At 42.2% G+C, this 20,485-nt stretch overlaps 1 protein-coding gene across 2 annotated transcripts in view; it reads left to right on the forward strand.

Annotated features, from left to right (window-relative positions):
- Positions 1-20,485, forward strand: part of ccdc93 (coiled-coil domain containing 93) — an 85,602-nt gene that overhangs the window by 4,101 nt on the left and 61,016 nt on the right. For both annotated transcript variants that reach the window (XM_063052471.1, XM_063052472.1), the window contains exons 2-5: positions 9,483-9,596; positions 12,673-12,767; positions 13,586-13,697; positions 15,694-15,792. In XM_063052471.1, the coding sequence (XP_062908541.1) occupies positions 9,483-9,596; positions 12,673-12,767; positions 13,586-13,697; positions 15,694-15,792 (420 nt within the window). The remainder of the gene's footprint in view (positions 1-9,482; positions 9,597-12,672; positions 12,768-13,585; positions 13,698-15,693; positions 15,793-20,485) is intronic.

A 20,485-nucleotide genomic window follows, 5' to 3' on the forward strand; every position in this document is an offset into this window, starting at 1 on the left:
ATATACCACCTTGAGATTCATTGTCTTGCGGGCATTCTCAATAAATCCATTGAATAATAACCATAACAAAATCAATGAAAGGCCACACCAATTTGGGTGTTCAACCAGTGTGCAAAAGACAGCAAACTGTAAATACAAAAAAGGAAGTAATAATAAATAAATAAGCAATAACTATCGCGAACATGAGAGGACAAATCCTTGAAAGGGAGTCTGTAAGTTGTGGGAATATCTCAAGGATGAGGCAAGTGAAGTTATCCCCTTTGGTTCGGGAGCCTGATAGTTGAGGGCTAATAACTGTTCCTGAATCTGGTAGTATAAGTTCTGAAGCTCCTGTAACTTCTTCCTGATGGCAGCAGCGAGAAGCGAGCATGTCCTAGATGGTGTGGGTTTGTGCTGATGAATGCTGCTTTCCTGCAGCATTATTCATACAGATGTGCTCAATGGTGAGAAGGGCTTTACCCATGGTAGACTGGGTGTATCCCCTACTTTTTGTAGGATTTTTAGTCCAAGGGCACTGGTGTTTCCACACCAGGCTGTGATGCATGCACTCAATATACGTTCCACTGCAACTCTACGGAAGTTTGTCGGAGTTCTAGATGTCATGCCGAATCTTCACAGAATCCTAAGGAAGTGGAGGTGCTGCTGTGCTTTTTTCATAATTGCACTTGCATGCTGAGCCCCCACAGGCCTTACTTTAGGAAGCAAGCAGGTCCCTTGAGAATTATAAAGAAGCCAGGAAAGAACTCGAAGGGAATTAGTAGAGGCCATGAAAAGTTTTGGCAAGTAAGATTAAAGCAAATCCCAAAGCATTCTATACATTATATTAAGGGCAAGAGGATAACTAAACAGTAGATGGGACAGTGATAGGATAAAGGAGGAAACATGCTTGGAGGAGGAAAATGTGGGTGAAGTTCTAAGTGAGTACTTTGCATCAATATTTAGGAGACGAATGTGGAGGACAGGCTGTTCAGTGTGGAGTGTACTAATTAGCGAGGACATTTTGAGATAGAGGAGGAAGTATATTGTGGCCCTTTTAAGTCCTCAGGGCCTGCTGGGATAATACCCTAGTTTATTGAGAAAGGCAACTAATGAGATGGGTGGGGCGATGACCAATATATTTTTGTGCTCTCCAGCCTTGGGCAAGATCCTGGAGGGCTGGAGAGTATGCATGTTGTTCCACTATACAAAAAGAGAAATGATAATAATGCTGAACTATTGATCAGTGAGTGTTAGGTCAGTGGTAGGATCGTTAATTGGGTGGATTCTTAGGGATAGCATTTAGGACAATTTGAAAAACCGTTGTCTAATTAGAGACAGTAAGCATGGCTTGGTACTCAGCAAATTGTGTCTTACTAATGTGAGTGAGTTTTTCAAAGAGATGACGTGATTGGTAAAGGTAGAGCTGCGGATGTTGTCCACGTCGATTTTAGTACTGCGTTTGACAAGGTCATCATGGTGGCTCATCCAGAAGATTGAACCCATGGTGTTCTGCAGGGTTCCGTAATGGTACATCTGCTGTTTATAATATGACCCAAATGAAAACGTAGATAGGTGAGTTAATGTGGTATTGTGGATAGCATAGAGACTTGCAAAGGGTACCGCGGGATATAGATCAGTTGCAGATCTGGGTGGAGAAATGGCATATGGAGTTTAACCTGGCCAAATGTGAAGTGTTATACGTCAGGAAATCAAATGTAAAGAGACAGTATACTGTTAATGGCAAGAATCATAAGTGTTATTGGGAAGAGGGATCTTGGGGTTCAAGTTTATGTTTTCCTGAAAGTGGCTCTGCAGGTAGCTTGGATGGTAAAGAAGGCATATGGCATGCTTGTCTTTATTAGTCAATGAAATGAGTTCGGGGATTGGGAACGTGTATTGCAGCTTTATAAACTCTAGTCAGGACTTAGTTAGAATATTCCATTCAGTTCTGATTGCCCCTTTATAGGAAGGACCTGGATACTTTGGAGATGGTGCAGAACAGGTATACCAGGATACTACTTGGACTAGAGGGCATATAGTAGGAGGAGAGGCTGGGGAAACTTGGGTTATTTTCTCTGGAGTGGCAGAGGCTGAGGGAATATCTGATGAAGCTTTATGAAATTGAGAGATGTAGATGGAATCTAGAGCAAGTACATTTTTCCCAAAGTTGAAATATCTAATGAGATTTAGGTGAGAAGGGGTAAGTTATATTTAGAGAGAATAGTGGGTACCTGGAAGCTGCTGCCAGGGCTGATGGTGGAGATGGGAAATGTGACAGACACATGAATGTGCAGAACATGGTAATATATGGACATTGTGTTCGCACAAGGGTTTAGTTTAGTTCAGCATTTGATTAGGAAATCTTAATCTGTTGGGCACAGCATTGTGGGCTGAACGGTCTGTGCATGTTCCATACTGTTCTTTGTTCTATAGCTTAAGGATCTGCTTTCGTCTTTGGAATAATAAGTTTTTAACTGAATAAGTTATTTAAATAATCTATATGTCTATTTAAAAAAAAAACATCTTTTTTTCCCCTCATCTTTCTGATTTTAATGAGTTTATATGCTTCTTGCTTATCTGCAGTCTCCTCTGTAACAAAGGTTACCTTCCCACTATTTGGACATTATTCATTGCTTATTCTTGAATGTCCGTTAATAGGAAACAAGGAATAAATATTAATGTAGATATTTATCTTTAGACCAAAGATTTATAACTTCAATATGGATTTATAAATCGTTGTATGAAATATTTATGTTCTCATTGTTAGATCAATTTATTTTGAGTTTGCAATGATCTATTTCTGTATTGCTGCACCTGTTCTTTGACATTTTATCAGCACAATAATATTTGATTTTCTTTTTAAACATTGAAATATATTAACATTTCTATGTGCGTCCAATTTATTGCGTTTGAACTGTTGTCACACTTTGGTCATAGTTTTTGTCGTCTTTTTTCGTTCTTATTTGCCTTTCTGGGACTATCATGTGTCCCTAACCAGAAAAAAAAAGACACAAGAGCCTGCAGATGCTGTAATCTGGAATATTGAGCAAACTGCTGCAGAAATTTTGTGGGTCAGGCAGCACCCATGGAGCAGAAGGATAGTCAGCATTTTTGAGCCAAGACCCTATAGGAGCAAAGTAAATAATGTAATCACTTTTTAGAAGGCACCAAAAGTAAGGAAGTATAAATTTGAAGTAGGCTGGAAGGGGCTGCAGTGTTGTGAAGTGGTTAGCATAGGCAGCTGCCTGTAAGGGGTATGTACATTCTCCCTGTGACCATGTGAGTTTCCTCCAGGTGCTCTGGTTTCCTTCCACGTTCCAAAGACCTACCAGTTGATAGGTTAATTGGTCATTGATTTGGTTAGGGTTAAATCAGGGGTTACTGGGGTGGCATGGCTCAAAGGGCTGGATAATAATCTACTGCTGAATACTTAAAAGAGACTATTTATGGATTATACTTTATACTTTATAGTCGCCAAACAATTGATACTAGAACGTACAATCATCATAGCGATATTTGATTCTGTGCTTCCCGCTCCCTGGATTACAAATCGATAGTAAATATTAAAAATTTAAATTATAAATCATAATAGAAAATAGAAAAACGGGAAGTACGGTAGTGCAAAAAAACTGAGAGGCAGGTCCGGATATTTGGAGGGTACAGCCCAGATCCACGTCAGGATCCGTTCAGCAGTCTTATCACAGTTGGAAAAAAGCTGTTCCCAAATCTGGCTGTACAAGTCTTCAAGCTTCTGAGCCTTCTCCCAGAGGGAAGAGGGACGAAAAGTGTGTTGGCTGGGTGGGTCGTGTCCTTGATTATCCTGGCAGCACTGCTTCGACAGTGTGCGGTGTAAAGTGAGTCCAAGGACGGAAGGTTGGTTTGTGTGATGTGCTGCGCCGTGTTCACGATCTTCTGCAGCTTCTTCCGGTCTTGGACAGGACAACTTCCATACCAGGTTGTGATGCACCCTAGAAGAATGCTTTCTACAGTGCATCTATAAAAATTAGTGAGGGTTTTAGGGGACAGGCCAAATTTCTTTAGTTTTCTCAGGAAGTAAAGGTGCTGGTGGGCCTCCTTGGCAGTGGACTCTGCTTGGTTGGACCAAGTCAGGTCATTTGTGATATTGACCCCGAGGAACTTAAAGCTTCTGACCTGTTCCACTTGTGTGCCACCGATGTAAATTGGGTCGTGCAGTCCACTACTCCTTCTGAAGTCAACAACCAATTCCTTCATCTTGCTGACGTTGAGGGATAGGTTATTGTCTTCACACCATGCCACCAGGTTCTTAATTTCCTCTCTGTATTCAAACTCATCATTACCCGAGATGCGGCCTACAATTGTTGTGTCATCAGCAAACTTGTATATTGAGTTCGATGGAAACTTGGCTACACAATCATGGGTGTACAGTGAATACAGCGGGGGGCTGAGTATACAGCATTGTGGGGCACCGGTGCTCAGAGAGTGATTGTAGAGGAGAGCTTGTCCCCTATTTTTTACAGCCTGGGTCCTGTCTGTGAGGAGGTTGAAGATCGAGCTGCAGATCTGAGTGCTAAGGCCCAGGTTCCAGAGCTTAGGAATCAGTTTATTTGGAATGATGGTATTAAAGGCAGAGCTGTAGTCAATGAAAAGGAGCCTTACGTATGTGTCTTTATTCTCCAGGTGTTCTAAGGAGGAATGTAGGGCCAGAGAGATGGCATCTGCCGTTGACCTGTTGCTCCGGTAGGCAAATTGCAAAGCGTCGAGGTTGACCGGTAGGCTGTGGTTGATGTGTGCCATAACCAATCACTCGAAGCACTTCATAGCAATTGATGTCAGAGCCACAGGTCGATAGTCATTCAGGCATGTCACCCTGCTCTTCTTTGGCACTGGGATTATTGTTGCCTTCTTAAAACACGAGGGGATCTTAGACTGAAGCAAGGAGCAGCTGAAGATTTCAGCAAACACTCCAGCTAGCTCGCTTGCACAGGCCTGGAGAACCCATCCTGGGACGCCCTCAGGGCCCGTCGCCTTCCTTGGATTTATCTTCAGGAAGGCCCTTCTAACGTCCTCCTCGGTGACGATGAATCTCAATGCCACCAGGTCCGGTTCATCCGGAGGGAGCAAGACGCTCCTCTTCTGTTCGAATCTTGCGTAGAATACGTTAAGTTCATCAGGAAGAGAAGCGCCACAGTTATTGATATTCCCAGCCTTTTCTTTGCTCCCAGTGATCTCATTTAGACCCTGCCATAGTCTACTGGCATCCCTCTGGTTAGCCTGGGCTTCCAACTTGGCTTGATATTGCCTCTTGGCGCCCTTAATGGCTTTCTGGAGTTCACTCCTGGATTCTGTGTAGCGACTGGTATCCTGGACCTAAAAGCCACAGCTCTAGCCTTCAAAAGGGATTTGACCTCAATTCATCCAAGGTTTCCGGTTAGGGAATACCTGGATTGTCTTGCGAGACACACAGTCCTCCGTGCATTTCCAAATAAAGTCCGTGACAGCTGAGGCATACTCATCGAGGTTAGCTGCCAAGTCCTTGAATACTAACCAGTCCACTGATTCAAAGCAGTCACAGAGGACCTCATCCGTTTCCTCTGTCCAACGCGACACTACTTTTGACACCGTGACCTCCTGCTTCAGTTTCTGTTTGTAAGCCGGGAGGAGGAGTACAGCCTGATGGTCTGATTTTCTGGAGGTCGTGGGACGGAACAGTAGACATCCTTGACTGCTGTGTAGCAGTGGTCAAGTATATTCGGGCCTCTAGTGGGGCAGGAGACATGTTGGTATAACTTTGGCAGCGCCTTTCTGAGGTTGGCCTGGTTAAAGTCCCCGGCTGTAATGAGCAAAGCCTCCGGATACCTGATCTCAAGTTCACTGATGTTGGTATACAGTATGTTCAGAGCACACTCCACGTCTGCCTGGGGGGCATGTCAGTATGACCGAGGTGAATTCCCGTGGCAGATAGTAGGGACGACACTTCACCGACAGGTGTTCCAGGTCCGGGCTGCAGGAACTTGTCAGTGCCACTGTGTCCGAGCACCATGCAGTGTTGATCAGTAGGCAGACACCACCTCCCCTCGTCTTGCCCGAAGACGCCGTGTGGTCCATCCGATGGATAGAAAATCCCTCCGGTCGGATGGCACAGTCCGGGGTGGCGGGGAGAGCCAGGTTTCGGTGAAACAGAATACACAGCAGTTCTGCATCTCCCTGCAGTAGGTGAGTCTCCCTTTAAGATCTTCCACCTTGTTCTCTATGGCTTGGACATTAACTAGTAGGATGGTGGGCATAGGGACCCTGAAGCCCCTCAGCTTCAATCTGACCGGCAGCCCAGCTCTTTTCCTATGCTTCCTCGGTAAATAGTGCATCTTTCCAGGTTTCCATTGATGCAGTGTGTTGTTGTCAGCTCTTTGAGGTTGGTGGACGCGTCCCGCGGGTATCGATCGGCGGGTCGCGTCATCAGGCGCTTCGGGTCGGGCCGAGTGACGGGGAGGCTCCGCTGCCACTTCCAGCTGCCGGGGGCCCGGGATGTCAATTGGGTCGGGCCCCGAAGCCGACACTTAATCCCGGAGGGCTGTGCTCCTGGCTGAAACAAGTCCGTAATCCGAGTCATGGTCGCGGAGGCCTCCGCTGCAGCCGAGCCTCGGGCTCGATTTCTGAGGTCGGCGGCGGAGGCCTCACTTCTTCCAGCTGTGGATGTCTACCAACAGGGCTTTATGGTGGTCGCTCTGGGGAAGCATCTAGGGCACCTTGAGGTCTCCGCTGTCAGTTCTGTGTGGTCGTCTGCTCTGGAGAGGTGCTGGTCGGAATGGGCTGCATCTCCAAGCACTCTGGCACGGTAGCAGGCCGCGGGTCTCTGGGAATTTGGTGGGCCTCGGACCAGGCCTCACTGGTGGGGTCCAGGTGTGGTCCAGAGTTTAAGAAGCAGTTCTGGTGCGGTGGTCTCCAGCTGAGTCAGTAGCTTCGCCAGGGTGTTGTTGATCTTGCTAGATGTATCAGATTGGAGGTTTAGAAGGGTTTCTCAGGTACAGGATAGAGTAGAGGGCAGTTTGCTCGGGAGAGCACGCGCAGAGTCGCCAGTTACCGGCACCATCTTAATTAAGCAACTTAGTTAAACTTGTAGTTATAAAAAATGTAATAACATATCTGTTTGGATGTTACTTATCTTTTAATGTCTTCATTAAGCATTTGAAAGATCTCATTCTTCGTCTCCTAGTGAAAAGGATTGCTAAATATAGAAAATATAAAATACTTGAAGTAATTCAGTAAGTGAGAGAAGAAGGAAAAAAACACCATCAGTGTACAATCCAAAGAAGTAAAAATAATGGAACAAAATGAAATCTAAGGAAAGAGAGGGACTTATTAGGGGCCAAAGGCATTACCTATGTGTGGGGTTGGAAGATGTGGCAATTCATAATGAGCATTTGTAACTACCTTTTCAAAGGGTGGGGATGGTGCTGCTATTGTTGAATAAATGTGAAATATTGGGAGGGTAAACATAGCATCAGTTTCCTTAAAATACTTATTATCTTGGCACTAGATTTCCATCAATTAATTCAAAACAATGATCATTTTAAGGTTTTTCTAATTAAATTTTTTTAGTAGTTAGACCCAGATTAACTGTAGCCCAAAGTGTGCTAGATAGATTCAAAGTTCTTTTATGTCACCATATACAACCCTGAGTCATCTTCCTATAGTTATACTCAGCAAATCTATAGAATAGTAACTATAACAGGATCAATGAAAGATCAACCAGAATGCAAAAGACAACAAACTGCAAATATAAATAAATAGAGATAAATAATGAGAGCATCAGATGCTGAGATAAAGAGTCCTTAAAGTGAGATCGTTAGCTGTGGGAACTCAATGGGCAAGTGAGTGTAGTTATCCCCTTTCATTCAAGAGCCTGTTGGTTGAGAGATAGTAACTATTCCTGAGCCTGGAGGTGTGAATCCTGAGGTTCTTGTATCTTCTACCTGATGGTAGCAGCAAGAGAAGTGCATGGCCTGGTTGGTGGCAATATCTGATGATGGATGCTGCTTTCCTACGACAGCATTTCATGTTGATGTACTCAGTGGTTGGGAGGGCTTTATCCACGATGAACTGGGCTGAATTTACTACCTTATGTAGGATTTTCCATTCAAAGACATTGGTGTTTCCATACCAGGCTGTGATGCAGCCAGTCAATAAACTCTACACTACACATCTATAAAAGTTTGTCAATGTTTCAGATGTCATTCTAAATCTCCATAGACTTCTAAGGAAGTTAAAGAAGCAAGAGCGAATTGCTGAGGTTCTACAGTTTTCTGGTCTTTGGCTAGAGGTGTGGTGCCAACAGATAATATTGTTTAAAAGGGAATTAGGGAATATTCCGGTTAGCTAATGATGTGGGCAAAATAGAACCCATTCTAATCATTGGTATAAACCTGTATGTACAAAAGCACAGTTATAGAGTTAAACAGCATGGAAATGGGCTTTGTGGTACAACTTGTCCATTCCAACTAAGTTTAGCTGAGTTGACCCTACTTGCATGTGGCTGTGGACCCTAAGTTGGGAACCCCTGCTCTAAAACGTTTCTGTCTATACACCATATAACTGGCAACCACATATGTTTATACCTTTAACATGATTCTGCTCTTTTAGATTTCTAGTAACTGCAGAAATTTTTGAAGAATTCTATACAAAAGACTTTTACTTCAAACCAATAGGCCTTTTTTTTCAAAATTTAGCCATCTCTCCTGCCCCGATAACATTTGGACCTTGGATTCTAATTACCAGTTATTACCAACCAGCAAGTTTGGCAACTGTCTAGTGTTCATCGTTTGATTTTGAATTGTGTTGAATTTTGAATGCTAATTACCAACTTTTTTGCTAATAAGAACAATGTTTGAAAATTTCAAACTTCATTGTTCAGACTGAAAATTGTCAATAAAAAGGTGCTGAAAATTGCATATTTGTAAATTGTTAGTGCGTCTTAAACATAGGATAATTTGTCCAACTGCAAACCTCTGAAACTATTAAAATAAAAGCCAATAGATATTTGAGATGAGCTATATCAGTCACTAAAAACACTCATTCACATTATCTAATTGTTAATATATTGGTTTCATTGGTTTGCTAAACTGTTATTATTCACAACTGTTTTTGGGGCTTTTAGTTTTCAGAAAAACTTGAGAATCTTTAGACAAGGTTTAGATTATTTATAGTTTTGGTATTCTAGTAGAATTTCCATAGATCAAATTTGAGATGTTTTAACTCGGTTCATAAGCGTTTTCCAATAGTAGTGAGAGAGTAAAATAATTACCGTTGCACAGTCTGATACTCAGTTAACTCTCTATCCAAGTACTAAATGTGGAATGCCAAAGAGTAATCAGGGAAAAAATGCCAGTTTTTCTATTTGCCTAATACATCTGGAGCAAGAGATCAGCCGATTGAGCTTATTGATTGCTCTGGTTTCTATAGCAAAACATCTCTTTGCATAATCACTGAGCACTCCTGTAACACTTGATTAAATTTCTATGAATTAGGTTGAAACCCGTGAGGATGAGGAGCAAAATGTCAAATTGACAGAAATTTTAGAGTTGCTGGTTGCTGCTGGATACTTCAGAGCAAGGATTAAGGGACTGTCGCCATTTGACAAGGTACGGATAATCAATGTATTTGCTATAATCCCTTTGTATGAAGAATGACCAGCTTCTATTCAATTTTTGTCAGTTCTGTAGTGGCTCATGAGACCAATGTGGGAGCAGTAGATTCCTCACTGATAGAAAAAAGAAGTTTAAACATATCCTACCTGCCAGCACACAGATTGTATCCCTAAATTTCTGGCTAGTCCATGTGCCTATCAAAATGCCTCAAATGTTGTTATTGTATTTGCTTCTAATGCTAGCATGCCAACCTCAATAAAGAGACCAAAACTACATTATAGGAAGTATGGTTTGGTATAGTAAGACTTGGCTATGTTCACATCACATCCTCTAGGGCAGCATTCCTGATTTACCCTCATTATTTCCTATACGGGCGTATCACCTTTCATTTACAAGGGTAGCAGATTCTTCTGTGTGCATTATTTTTTGTTCTTTCCATTTAACCCTTGATCTGGGACGTTAAGATGCATGGGATGCATTGTCACTTTGTAGATTGGATTCAAAATTGGCTTGGCCATCGATGATGTGGTCAAGGTGAAGAAGTGTTGCTATGCTTAAAGATCTCTGACCAGCGGTGTTCCATAGGGATCAATGTGGGGGCATAACAAATGAGGCAGCCATATCCTCAGACTGTTCATCTAAACCTTAATATAGATTGCAAATAGTTTAAATCTAAGCACTGATCTCTTGCTTCATGTTTGTTATTGTAGATTAGTAACTGTGGTTAAAGTATGGCTTGTATAGGCCAAGAAATTGAACCACAGCAAAAGTTGGGAGGTTGAGATCAAGCTTAGATCATAAAACATAGGAGGAGAATTGGGCCATTTGGCCCATCGAGTCTGCTCTACCATTCAATAATGGCTGATCCTTTTCTCCCCTCCTCAGTTCCCTGCCCTAGTCTCCTCCCCATAACTTTAATGCCATGTACAATCAAGAAATTATCAAGCTCTGCCTTAAATACAACCAACAACCAGGTCTCCACAGCTGCCTGTGGTAATAAATTACACAAATTCACCACCCTCTGGCAGAAGAAATTTCTCTGCATCACTGTTTTAAATGGACGCCCCTCTGTCTTGAGGTAGTGCCCTCTTATCCTAGTCTCCCCCACCATGGGAAACATTCTTTCCATATCTACTCTGTGTAGGCCTTTCAATGTTTAAAATGTTTCAATGAGATACCCTCTCATCCTTCTAAACGCCAGTGAGTACAGACCCATAGCTATCAAATATTCCTCGTATAATAACCCTTTTGTTCTCAGAATAATCCTTGTGAGCCTCCTCTGAACCTTCTCCAATGCTAGCGCATCTTTTGTTAGATGAGGAGCCCAGAACTGTTCACAATACTCAAGGTGAGGCCTTACCAGTCCCTTATAAAGCCTCACATCCCTGCTCTTGTACGCTAGACCTCTTGAAATAAATGCTAACATTGCATTTATCTTCCTCACCACTGACTCTACCTGCAGGTTAACCTTTAGAGTGTTCTACACAAGGAACATAGAACAAAAGAGCATAGAAATTTACAGCATATTACAGGCCCTTCGGCCCACAAAGTTATGCCGACCATGTAACCTACTCGAGAGACAGCTTAGAATTTCCCTAGCGCTTAGCCCTCTATTTTTCTAAGTTCCATGTAGCTATCTGAGAGGCTCTTAAAAGATCCTATTGCATCCACTTCCACCACTGCTGCTAGCAGTGCATTGCACACACCCACCACTCTCTGTGTGGAAAAACTTACCTCTGACATCCTGTCGGTACCTATTTCCAAGCACCTTAAAATTATGCCTCCTTATGTTAGCCATTTCAGCCCTGGGAAAAAGCCTCTGACGATCATCCACATGATCAATGCCCCTCATCACTTTATACACCTCTATCAGGCCACCTCATCCTCTGTTGCTCCAAGGAGAAAAGTCCAAGTTCACTCAACCTATTCTCATAAGGTACACCCTCCAATCCAGGCCACTTCCTTGTAAATCTCCTCTGCACTCTCTCTATAGTATCCACATCCTTCCTGTAGTGAGGTGACCAGAACTGATGACATTACTCCAACTGGGGTACTCCAGAAGTCCCTTTGCATAAAAATAAGTGGTTCCAACACCGATCCCTGCGGAACACCACTAGTCATTGGCAGCCAACCAGAAAAGGATCCTTTTATTCCCACTTGCTGCCTCCTACCTATCAGCCAATGCTCTAACCATGCCAGTAACTTTCCTATAAAACCATGGACTCCTAACTTGGTAAGCAGCCTCGTGTGGCACCTTGTGAAAGGCCTTCTGAAAGTCCAAATATACAACAATCACTGCATCCCCTTTAACTATCTTATTTATAATCTCCTCAACGATTCCAACAGGTTCATCAGGCAAGATTTTACCTGAAGGAAACCATGCTGACTTTGTCCTATCTTCCCAACCACTGAGATCTCCTTTCTGTTGCCATCCTCCTTTCTTAAAGAGTGGAATGACATTTGCAATTTTCCAGTCCTCTGGCACCATGCCAGAGTCCAATGATTTTGGAAAGATCATTGCTAATGCCTGCACAATCTCTAATGCTACCTCTTTCAGAACCCTAGGGAGCAGTTTATCTGACCCAGATGACTTGTGTGCCCTTAGGCTTTCAGCTTTTTGAGCACCTTCTCTCTTGTAATAGTAACTGCACTGCTTTCTCTTCCCTCACACCCTTGAACATCTGGCACGCTGTTGGTGTCTTTCACAGTGAAGACTGATACAAAATACTCATGTAGTTCATCTGCCATTTCCTTGTCCCCTGTTATTACTTCTCTGGCTTCATTTCCTAGAGGTCCTATATTCACTCTCATCTTTCTTTTATTTTTTTACATACTTAAAGGCTTTTACTGTCCACTTCGATAGCTTTCTTAATTGTCATTTTTACTGATAAATACTCAAAATGCAACTCTGATATTGAATGATCAATTTCTATTATCAATGATCAATTACACATTTTTTCTATGAAATCAGTTTAAAAATTAAAAAAAATTAAAAATGAAATAGCATTTTAAAAATGCTACAAAATTAGTTTCTTAAGAGTTTTCTAAGAAAGACAAATTTTCTTCACAGGTAGTAGGTGGTATGACGTGGTGTATTACGACATGCAACTTTGATATTGATGTTGATTTGCTTTTTCAAGAAAATTCTACAATTGGTCAGAAAATGTAAGTTTAAAATATTTAAAAAATTGCTATGGCTTATAGTTATACTGTAAGCTCTGTGCCTGAGTTTCCTGCATAGATGCAAACAGGCCAAGTAATACCAACTAAATTAGCCAGTGTTGTGGATTCTTTTAGAGCAGGAGTTCCCAACCTGTATTATGCCGTGGACCAATACTATTAAGCAAGGGGTCTGTGGACATCAAATTGGGAACTACTGTTTTAGAAGAATATCAGAATGAAGTGAAGGGAGGTAAATAGTCAAATTTTGTGAAAATGAGCAAATTTATTGAAGAACAACAGGAATTCTGCAGATGCTGGAAATTCAAGCAACATACATCAAAGTTGCTGGTGAACGCAGCAGGCCAAGCAGCATCTATAGGAAGAGGCGCAGTCGACGTTTCAGGCCGAGACCCTTCGTCAGGACTGACTAACAGTTAGTCCTGACGAAGGGTCTCGGCCTGAAACGTCGACTGCGCCTCTTCCTATAAATTTAGTGAAGGTCAAGATTGTGGGCTGATGTACGGCTGCAGAAGGTTGCACTATTGAACAGTGAAAATGCATGTGAAAACCTAGGAGTGAATATTTTAGTTTAAGAACCATAAATAATTTCTAACTATCAATTTGAGCTACAAATCTTGTTTCTTTCTTGTAAAATATTCTGTGGGATTCTTTCTTCCACCGCCCCCCCCATCCCTAATCCCCAAACACTTTGGTATTTTTGACGTAATACAAACATGATTTGATGTATTTGTGTTTAATAGCACAATAAATATTTCAACCCACTTGAAAGATACAACATTTTTACTCTTACACACAATTAGAGCCTTGACTGAGAAAATTGTGTCTGTGTTGCCGAACATGAAGTGCCCGCACCGTTTGGAACCACATCAAATTCAGGGTCTGGATTTCATACACATATTCCCTGTGGTACAAGTAAGTAATGTTACCAAAGGAATGTTGGTAATAAAATCTCTCTTCAATTTGTTTACTATCTGATCTTTTTCTGAATATTTAACAATCCTCAATGAAAAAGGTGCTTCTAGATGTGAAAATTGCATGCTAAAATGTTTAACATTAGTAATATTCCAGACATGAGCAAAACAATTTGTGTATATATAGCAGCATATTTGTATGTTGCAGTCCATCACAAGAATGCTGTCAAATAAAATTTAGCATCAAGCTCCAAAAGAATGATAATCAGAAGTTTTGAGCAATTTTCTAAAGAGGAAGAAAGATGGACAGAATTATGGAAGGAATGTTAGTTTCTTAATTTTCAGATACAAGTTGGTGAGGTTAAATTTGGGAACAGATCAAAGGACTGTTGCTTGAATGGCTATAAGAATTTATACAGAGAAAACATGAGTGTGTTGAAAGCAAGGGGGAAAAGGCTGAGTTTAGTAGGGTAGGATGCGTGGAGCAAAGGTTCAGAAGATCTCAAGTGTCTTAGAGACTAAAATGGAGGATCTGGCTGGTATATGTACTAGTCAAGTTTCGAGGTAAAAGTACATGAAGGTTCTGCAAGCAAATACTTTCAAAGGTGTTCTAATGATTAAAACAAATAGCTTGTACATTGAAAAGATTTTCCACATGGGGAGTGGTTGAGTGCCAATGGAGGTGATAGACAAATGATGGTTGTCTGTCATGTTTGACAATGATAGGAAACCTGTGCGGGAGAGTTTTTAAAGTTGAAAAACTTTTGCACTGGGGTGGGTCCACTGATACGACCAAGTGTCACAATCTGAGATCTTCCTTGGTTGCAGTGGATGACATAACGTTTTCTGTGCCTTGTCATGCCCTTTGCTCTCCATGGAGCATTCCGGCACTGCCTTCTCACTGTCGGTCTCGTCTGCCTAATCCGCTGGAGCTAACTTCATGTGCTGGGACCGGTATGTCCCTTTCTCACCAGATTATGAAACCACCAGCTACCCTCACCCATTCTAGCCTGCCTGTTGAAGCAGTGTACCAGGGTGTTCCTGCTGTTGCATGCAAACAGCTTCTTGGAGCTGAGAGTCCAGTGGAGACCAAAAGTGGATGAGCTGCCCTGGAATGGAAACGAGTCCCTTCACTAGAGGTGCTACCCCTCCCTGGACATCCTAAATATAATGGCAATATTAAGGAGGTGTTTAAACAGGTACTTGTGTATGGCACAGTAAGATACGGATCTAGTGCAAGCAAATAGGATTACTGTAGATAGGCAAAAACATTGTCATAGAGTGAAAAGGAAACTGCTGGCAGAAGTCAGGTTAAGGTGCATCTGTGGAGATAAAGGGTTGACCATCAGGACTGCATTGGCATGGACAGAGTGGGTAAAAGGGTCTGTTTCTGTGTTTGTAAAAATCTGTGACTTGAGTTGGTCTGGTTTGCAAATTTGTAGGTCATTATTTTTCTTTACAAATAGAAAGAAATAAGTGACTGCAACATTTGTCTTTCAATGTTGAATAGGTGGGTAATAGTTTGTGTAATCTTATAAATGAAAGACAATTATTTGTACTAGACAGATAACAAAAGCTGTCAATCTGTATTAAGCAGCCAGCAAAGGAGCTGCTTCATTACTGGATTTTAGTACAGTGTGTATTATTGGTTATGTTGTCACTCCTCAAACATATTACAATGTTGTCATCTTTATTATATAAAAAATCTGATGGTTTCTTTGTCTCAAAATTTGAGTGTTCCTTTCATAAACTGGACATCTGCTATATGGGATGTTTTTTCTTTTATCGAGGAACTTTAAGCAGTTGTAAAGATCTATTATCACCATCTAAGTGAAAATCTGTTGTAAATCCAATATTATCCACACTGTTCCTATGGGCAAGGCAGAGGGAAATTTTTTTTTATCAACGTAACTTTTAATTTGTATGATATTGAGAACAAGGGCAAAGTAGAGATGTTATCGCCAATTACTGAGTAACATTTTGTTATTATTTTTAAGTGGTTGGTAAAACGTGCTATTGAAACCAGAGAAGAGATGGGAGATTATATTCGGGCATTTTCAATATCTCAGTTTCAGAAAACGCACAGTTTGCTTGAGGTAAGTGTTCTGTTTACTCTTAAGTTTTTGAAGAAAGTAATTAATGATGTAGATACTTCAATATACAGTATTATTTCCTAACCTAGTCCTATAGTTTGGAGGAAGTATCTACAAAACTTTCTAAAAGTTAAACTCTTAAGTATCTCCACTCATCATCATCATTATGTGCCATGTCGTATGACTTAGGTGATCACGGTCTTTGGCTGTGATTGCTTTTGGCAAATTTTTCTACAGTGGTTTGCCTTTTGCCTTCTGTGCGGTGTTTTTACAAGATGGGTAGCCCCAGCCATTATCAGTACTCTTCAGAGAGTGGATTACAGTGGAATAAACGGAATTATAGAGGCATAAAGAATTGATTGGAAAAGAACCCAACAGAGATGATAGTAGAGCAGCAATGGCTGGAATTTCTGGAAGCAATTCGGAAGACACAAGGTATGAACATTCGAAAAAGGAAGAAGTATTTTGAAGGAAAGATGACACAACCATGACTAACAAGAGAAGTCAAAGCCAACATAAAAGACAAAAGGCATATAACAGAGCAAGGATTAGTGGAAAGTTAGAGGATTGGGAAGCCTTTGAAAACCAACACTTGGCCATTAAAGTCATTAAGAAGGTAAAGATGGAATACGAAAGTAAACCAGCCAATAATGTTAAAGAGGATACCAAAAGTTTCTTCAGATTCATGAAGTGTAAAAGAAGCGAGAGTGGATATCGGGCCACTAGAAAATGATGCTGGAGAGGTAGTAATGTGGGACAAGGAAATGGAGGATGAACTGAATAATTATTTTGCATCAGTCTTCACTGTGGGAGACACTAACAGTATGGTGAAAGTTCCAGGTGTCAGAGTGTATGAAGCGTGTGAAGTCACCATAACTAGAGAGAAGGTTCTTGGGAAACTGAAAGGTCTGAAGTTAGGTAAGACACCTGGGCTAGATGGTGTACACCCCAGAGCTCTGAAGAGATCATGGAGGCATTAGTAATGATATTTCAAGTATCACTGGATTCTGGAGTGGTCCCAGAAGACTGGAAAATTGCAAATGTCATTCCACTCTTCAAGAAGGGAGAGAGACAGAAGAAAGGAAACTACAGGCCTGCTAGTCTGACCTCCATGGTTGGGAAGATGTCAGAGTTGATTATTAAGGATGAGGTGTCAGGGTACTTGGAGCCACATGATAAAATAGGCAGTAGTCACAGCAGGGTTTCCTCAGCGTGAAAAATCTTCATGGACAAATCTGTTGGAATCCTTTGAAGAAATAACATGCGGGATAGACAAAGCAGAATTGGTTGATGTTGTGTACTTAGATTTCCAGAAGGCCTTTGACAAGGTGGTTGCTAAGGGATCGTGGAGGGATTAGGAATAATCTTTGAAGAATCACTAGATTCTGGAATACAGGTTTCCCCCGCCATCTGAAGGTAGAGCGTTCCTATGGAACAGTTCGTAAGCTGGAATGCCGTAAAGTGAAGAAGCAATTACCATTTATTTATATGGGAAAAATTCGTGAGCGTTTGGAGACCCAAAAAATAACCTACCAAATCATATCAAATAACACACAAAACCTAAAATAACAGTAACATATAGTAAAATCAGGAATGATATGATAAATACACAGCCTGTATAAAGTAGAAATACTTTACTACAATCATTGCTGAACTGCCGACCGTAGCGAAAATCTCACGCAAGTGCTCTTGGCAGAAACACTCTCTCCAGTAACCTTTAAGCTATGAAGCTGCCAAATCATACCAAATAACACATAAAAATACACAGCCTATATAAAGTAGAAATAATGTACGTACAGTGTAGTATCACTTAGCGGAATCGGGAAGACAGTACCAAGCACACTGATGGTGTGTTAGGCTGAGTCGTCGGAGGTTGAGGTGGTGCAGTGGACCCCACCCTCCAGGCTGCGGACCGATACATTGCCGTGAAGCATGTAGTGGTGCAGCGGTAGCTGGGACGCACCCAGCACATCTTTAAGAAAAAAGCCGAAATAAACAAGCTAATTAATTAGGTGCCGCCTGGCACGTAGATGTCGGCCCAGATCAGAGGCGACGCAATCGGCAATGCCTCTGATCTTGGCTGACATTTATAGTATAGTATAGTCATAATTTATTGATCCCGGAGGAAATTGGTTTTTGTTACAGTTGCACCATAAATAATAAATAGTAATAGAACCATAAATAGTTAAATAGTAATATGTAAATTATGCCAGTAAATTATGAAAAAGTCCAGGACCAGCCTATTGGCTCAGGGTGTCTGACCCTCCAAGGGAGGAGTTGTAAAGTTTGATGGCCACAGGCAGGAATGACTTCCTATGACGCTCTGTGTTGCATCTCAGTGGAATGAGTCTCTGGCTCAATGTACTCCTGTGCCCAACCAGTACATTATGTAGTGGATGGGAGACATTGACCAAGATGGCATGCAACTTAGACAGCATCCTCTTTTCAGACACCACCGCGAGAGAGTCCAATTCCATCCCCACAACATCACTGGCCTTACGAATGAGTTTGTTGATTCTGTTGGTGTCTGCCACCCTTAGCCTGCTGCCCCAGCACACAACAGCAAACATGATAGTACTGGCCACCACAGACTCGTAGAACATCCTCAGCATCATCGGGCAGATGTTAAAGGACCTCAGTCTCCTCAGGAAATAGAGATGGCTCTGTCCCTTCTTGTAGACAGCCTCAGTGCTTTACGTGCCAGGCGGCCCCTAATTAATTAGCTTGTTTATTTTGGCTTTTTTCTTAAAGATGTGCGGGGTGCATCCCGGCTACCGCTGCACTGCTGCATTCTTCGCAGCCCGGTATCGGTCCACGGCCTGGATGTTAGGGTGATGGAACACTGGGGTGTCATCTCATCGTTGTCTGTTTCCGTCAGGGCGGGCAGGTCATCTTCTATGTCTGCCTGCCTCGATGTCGAGGTTTGTCGTCTGCTGTAGCTGATGTGGAAGGCTTGAAAAATGACAGTATGCTTGACTACTTAGGCTTGCGCATTTTTCTATCATACAGGTCTTTGTAAGCACTCAAACCATCCTGCAAACATGCCCTAAACCTACATACCCTTTCAAAATTAAAGTTGCACTTTTCTGCAATCATTTCAGCGAAAATCTCACGCAGTTGCTTCACGTTCAGTTCCTGGACAACTTCACTTTCAGCCCGTTCGCTACTGCATTCGGTTTCGATTGTTATCCTTTCCTCTTCCAATTGCATCAGCTCTTCATCAATCAGTTCTTGGTCATGGGATGCCAGAACCTCTTCAACGTCATCTTCGTCAACTTCCACAAACCAAACTCACTTTGTCCTTACTTCGTTCACCATGATTGAAATGCTTAATTATGTCTAGTTTTATGCTACGTGTAACACCCTTACGAGCTCTTTTAGGCTTTTCTGATACCTTAGAACTCGTCTTGCTAACGGATGCTCAAAATAAATCGACATAAAGCACAGATGCTCACAGGCACGTGTTTAAGCAATGCCGACTAGAATGCAGTTCCGCGGGAGGAGCTTAGCTGTTTGGGGTGCGCGCTGCCTTTTTTTGTAACAGTGAAAACACCTGTTTGCGAAAACGGTAACTAATGTAGGTCTTTCATAACAGCAAGGTTTCATAAAGCGAATGTTCGATAAGTGGGGGACACCTGTAGTTCCGGAAGACTGGAAAATTGCAAATGTCACTTCACTCTTCAGGAGGGGGGAGAAAGAGGCAGAAGAAAGGAAACTATAAGCCGGTTAGTCTGACCCCAATGGTTGGGAAGTTGTTAGACTCGATTATTAAGGTCTTGGGGTACTTGGAGGCACATGATAAAATGGGTTGTAGTCAGCATGGTTTTCTCAAGGGAAAATCTTCCCTGACAAATCTACTGGAATTCTTTGAAGAATGACATCCCCTTTTATTCTGTCACAAATAAGAGAAAAGAGCAGATGCTGGAAATCCAGAGCAACACACACAAAATCCTGAAAGAGCTCAGCAGGCCAGGCAGCATCTATGGAAAAGAGTAAACAGCCGACATTTTGGCAGACCCTTCATCAGGACCGGAGAAAAAGAATGAGAAGAAACAGTAAGAAGGTGGATGGAGGGCAGGAAGAAATACAAGGTAGTAAGTGATAGGTAAAAGCAGGAGAGGCAGAAGGGTGAAGTAAAGAACTGGGAAGTCCATTGGTGAAAGAGATAAAGGGCTGGAGAAGGGGGAATCTCGTAGGAGAGGACAGAAGACCATGGAGAGGGGAAGGGGGATGAGCACCAGATGGAGGTGTTGGGACCGATTCTTTTTATTCCAGAACGAAGGAGATGTCCTCTTTCAAGGAAAGGGGCTTCCCTTCCTCCAACATCAACACTGTCCTCAACTGCATCTCTTCCATTTCACAAATGTCTGCCACCCAAGAAGCTTTGGGATTTCTTTTGTCCTCCCCATCTGTGTCCAGCATATAATTCTCCGCATCTTCTGTCTCCAGTGGGATTCCACCACCAAGCACATCATTTCCTCCTCTCCCCCTCCACCCCCCCCCACCCCACTTGCTGTTTTCCACAGGGATCGCTCCCTATGCGACTCCCTTGTCCATTTGTCCCTCCCCACTGATCTCCCTCCTGGCACTTATTCTTGTGAGTGGAACAAAGGCTACATCTGCCCTTCCATCTCCTCCCTCACTACAATTCAGGGCCCCAAACAGTCCTAGGTGAGACAACACTGAGTCCAGTGCT

Source organism: Mobula hypostoma, chromosome 6 (genome assembly GCF_963921235.1).
Source record: "Mobula hypostoma chromosome 6, sMobHyp1.1, whole genome shotgun sequence".
Taxonomy (NCBI): Eukaryota; Metazoa; Chordata; class Chondrichthyes; order Myliobatiformes; family Myliobatidae; genus Mobula; species Mobula hypostoma.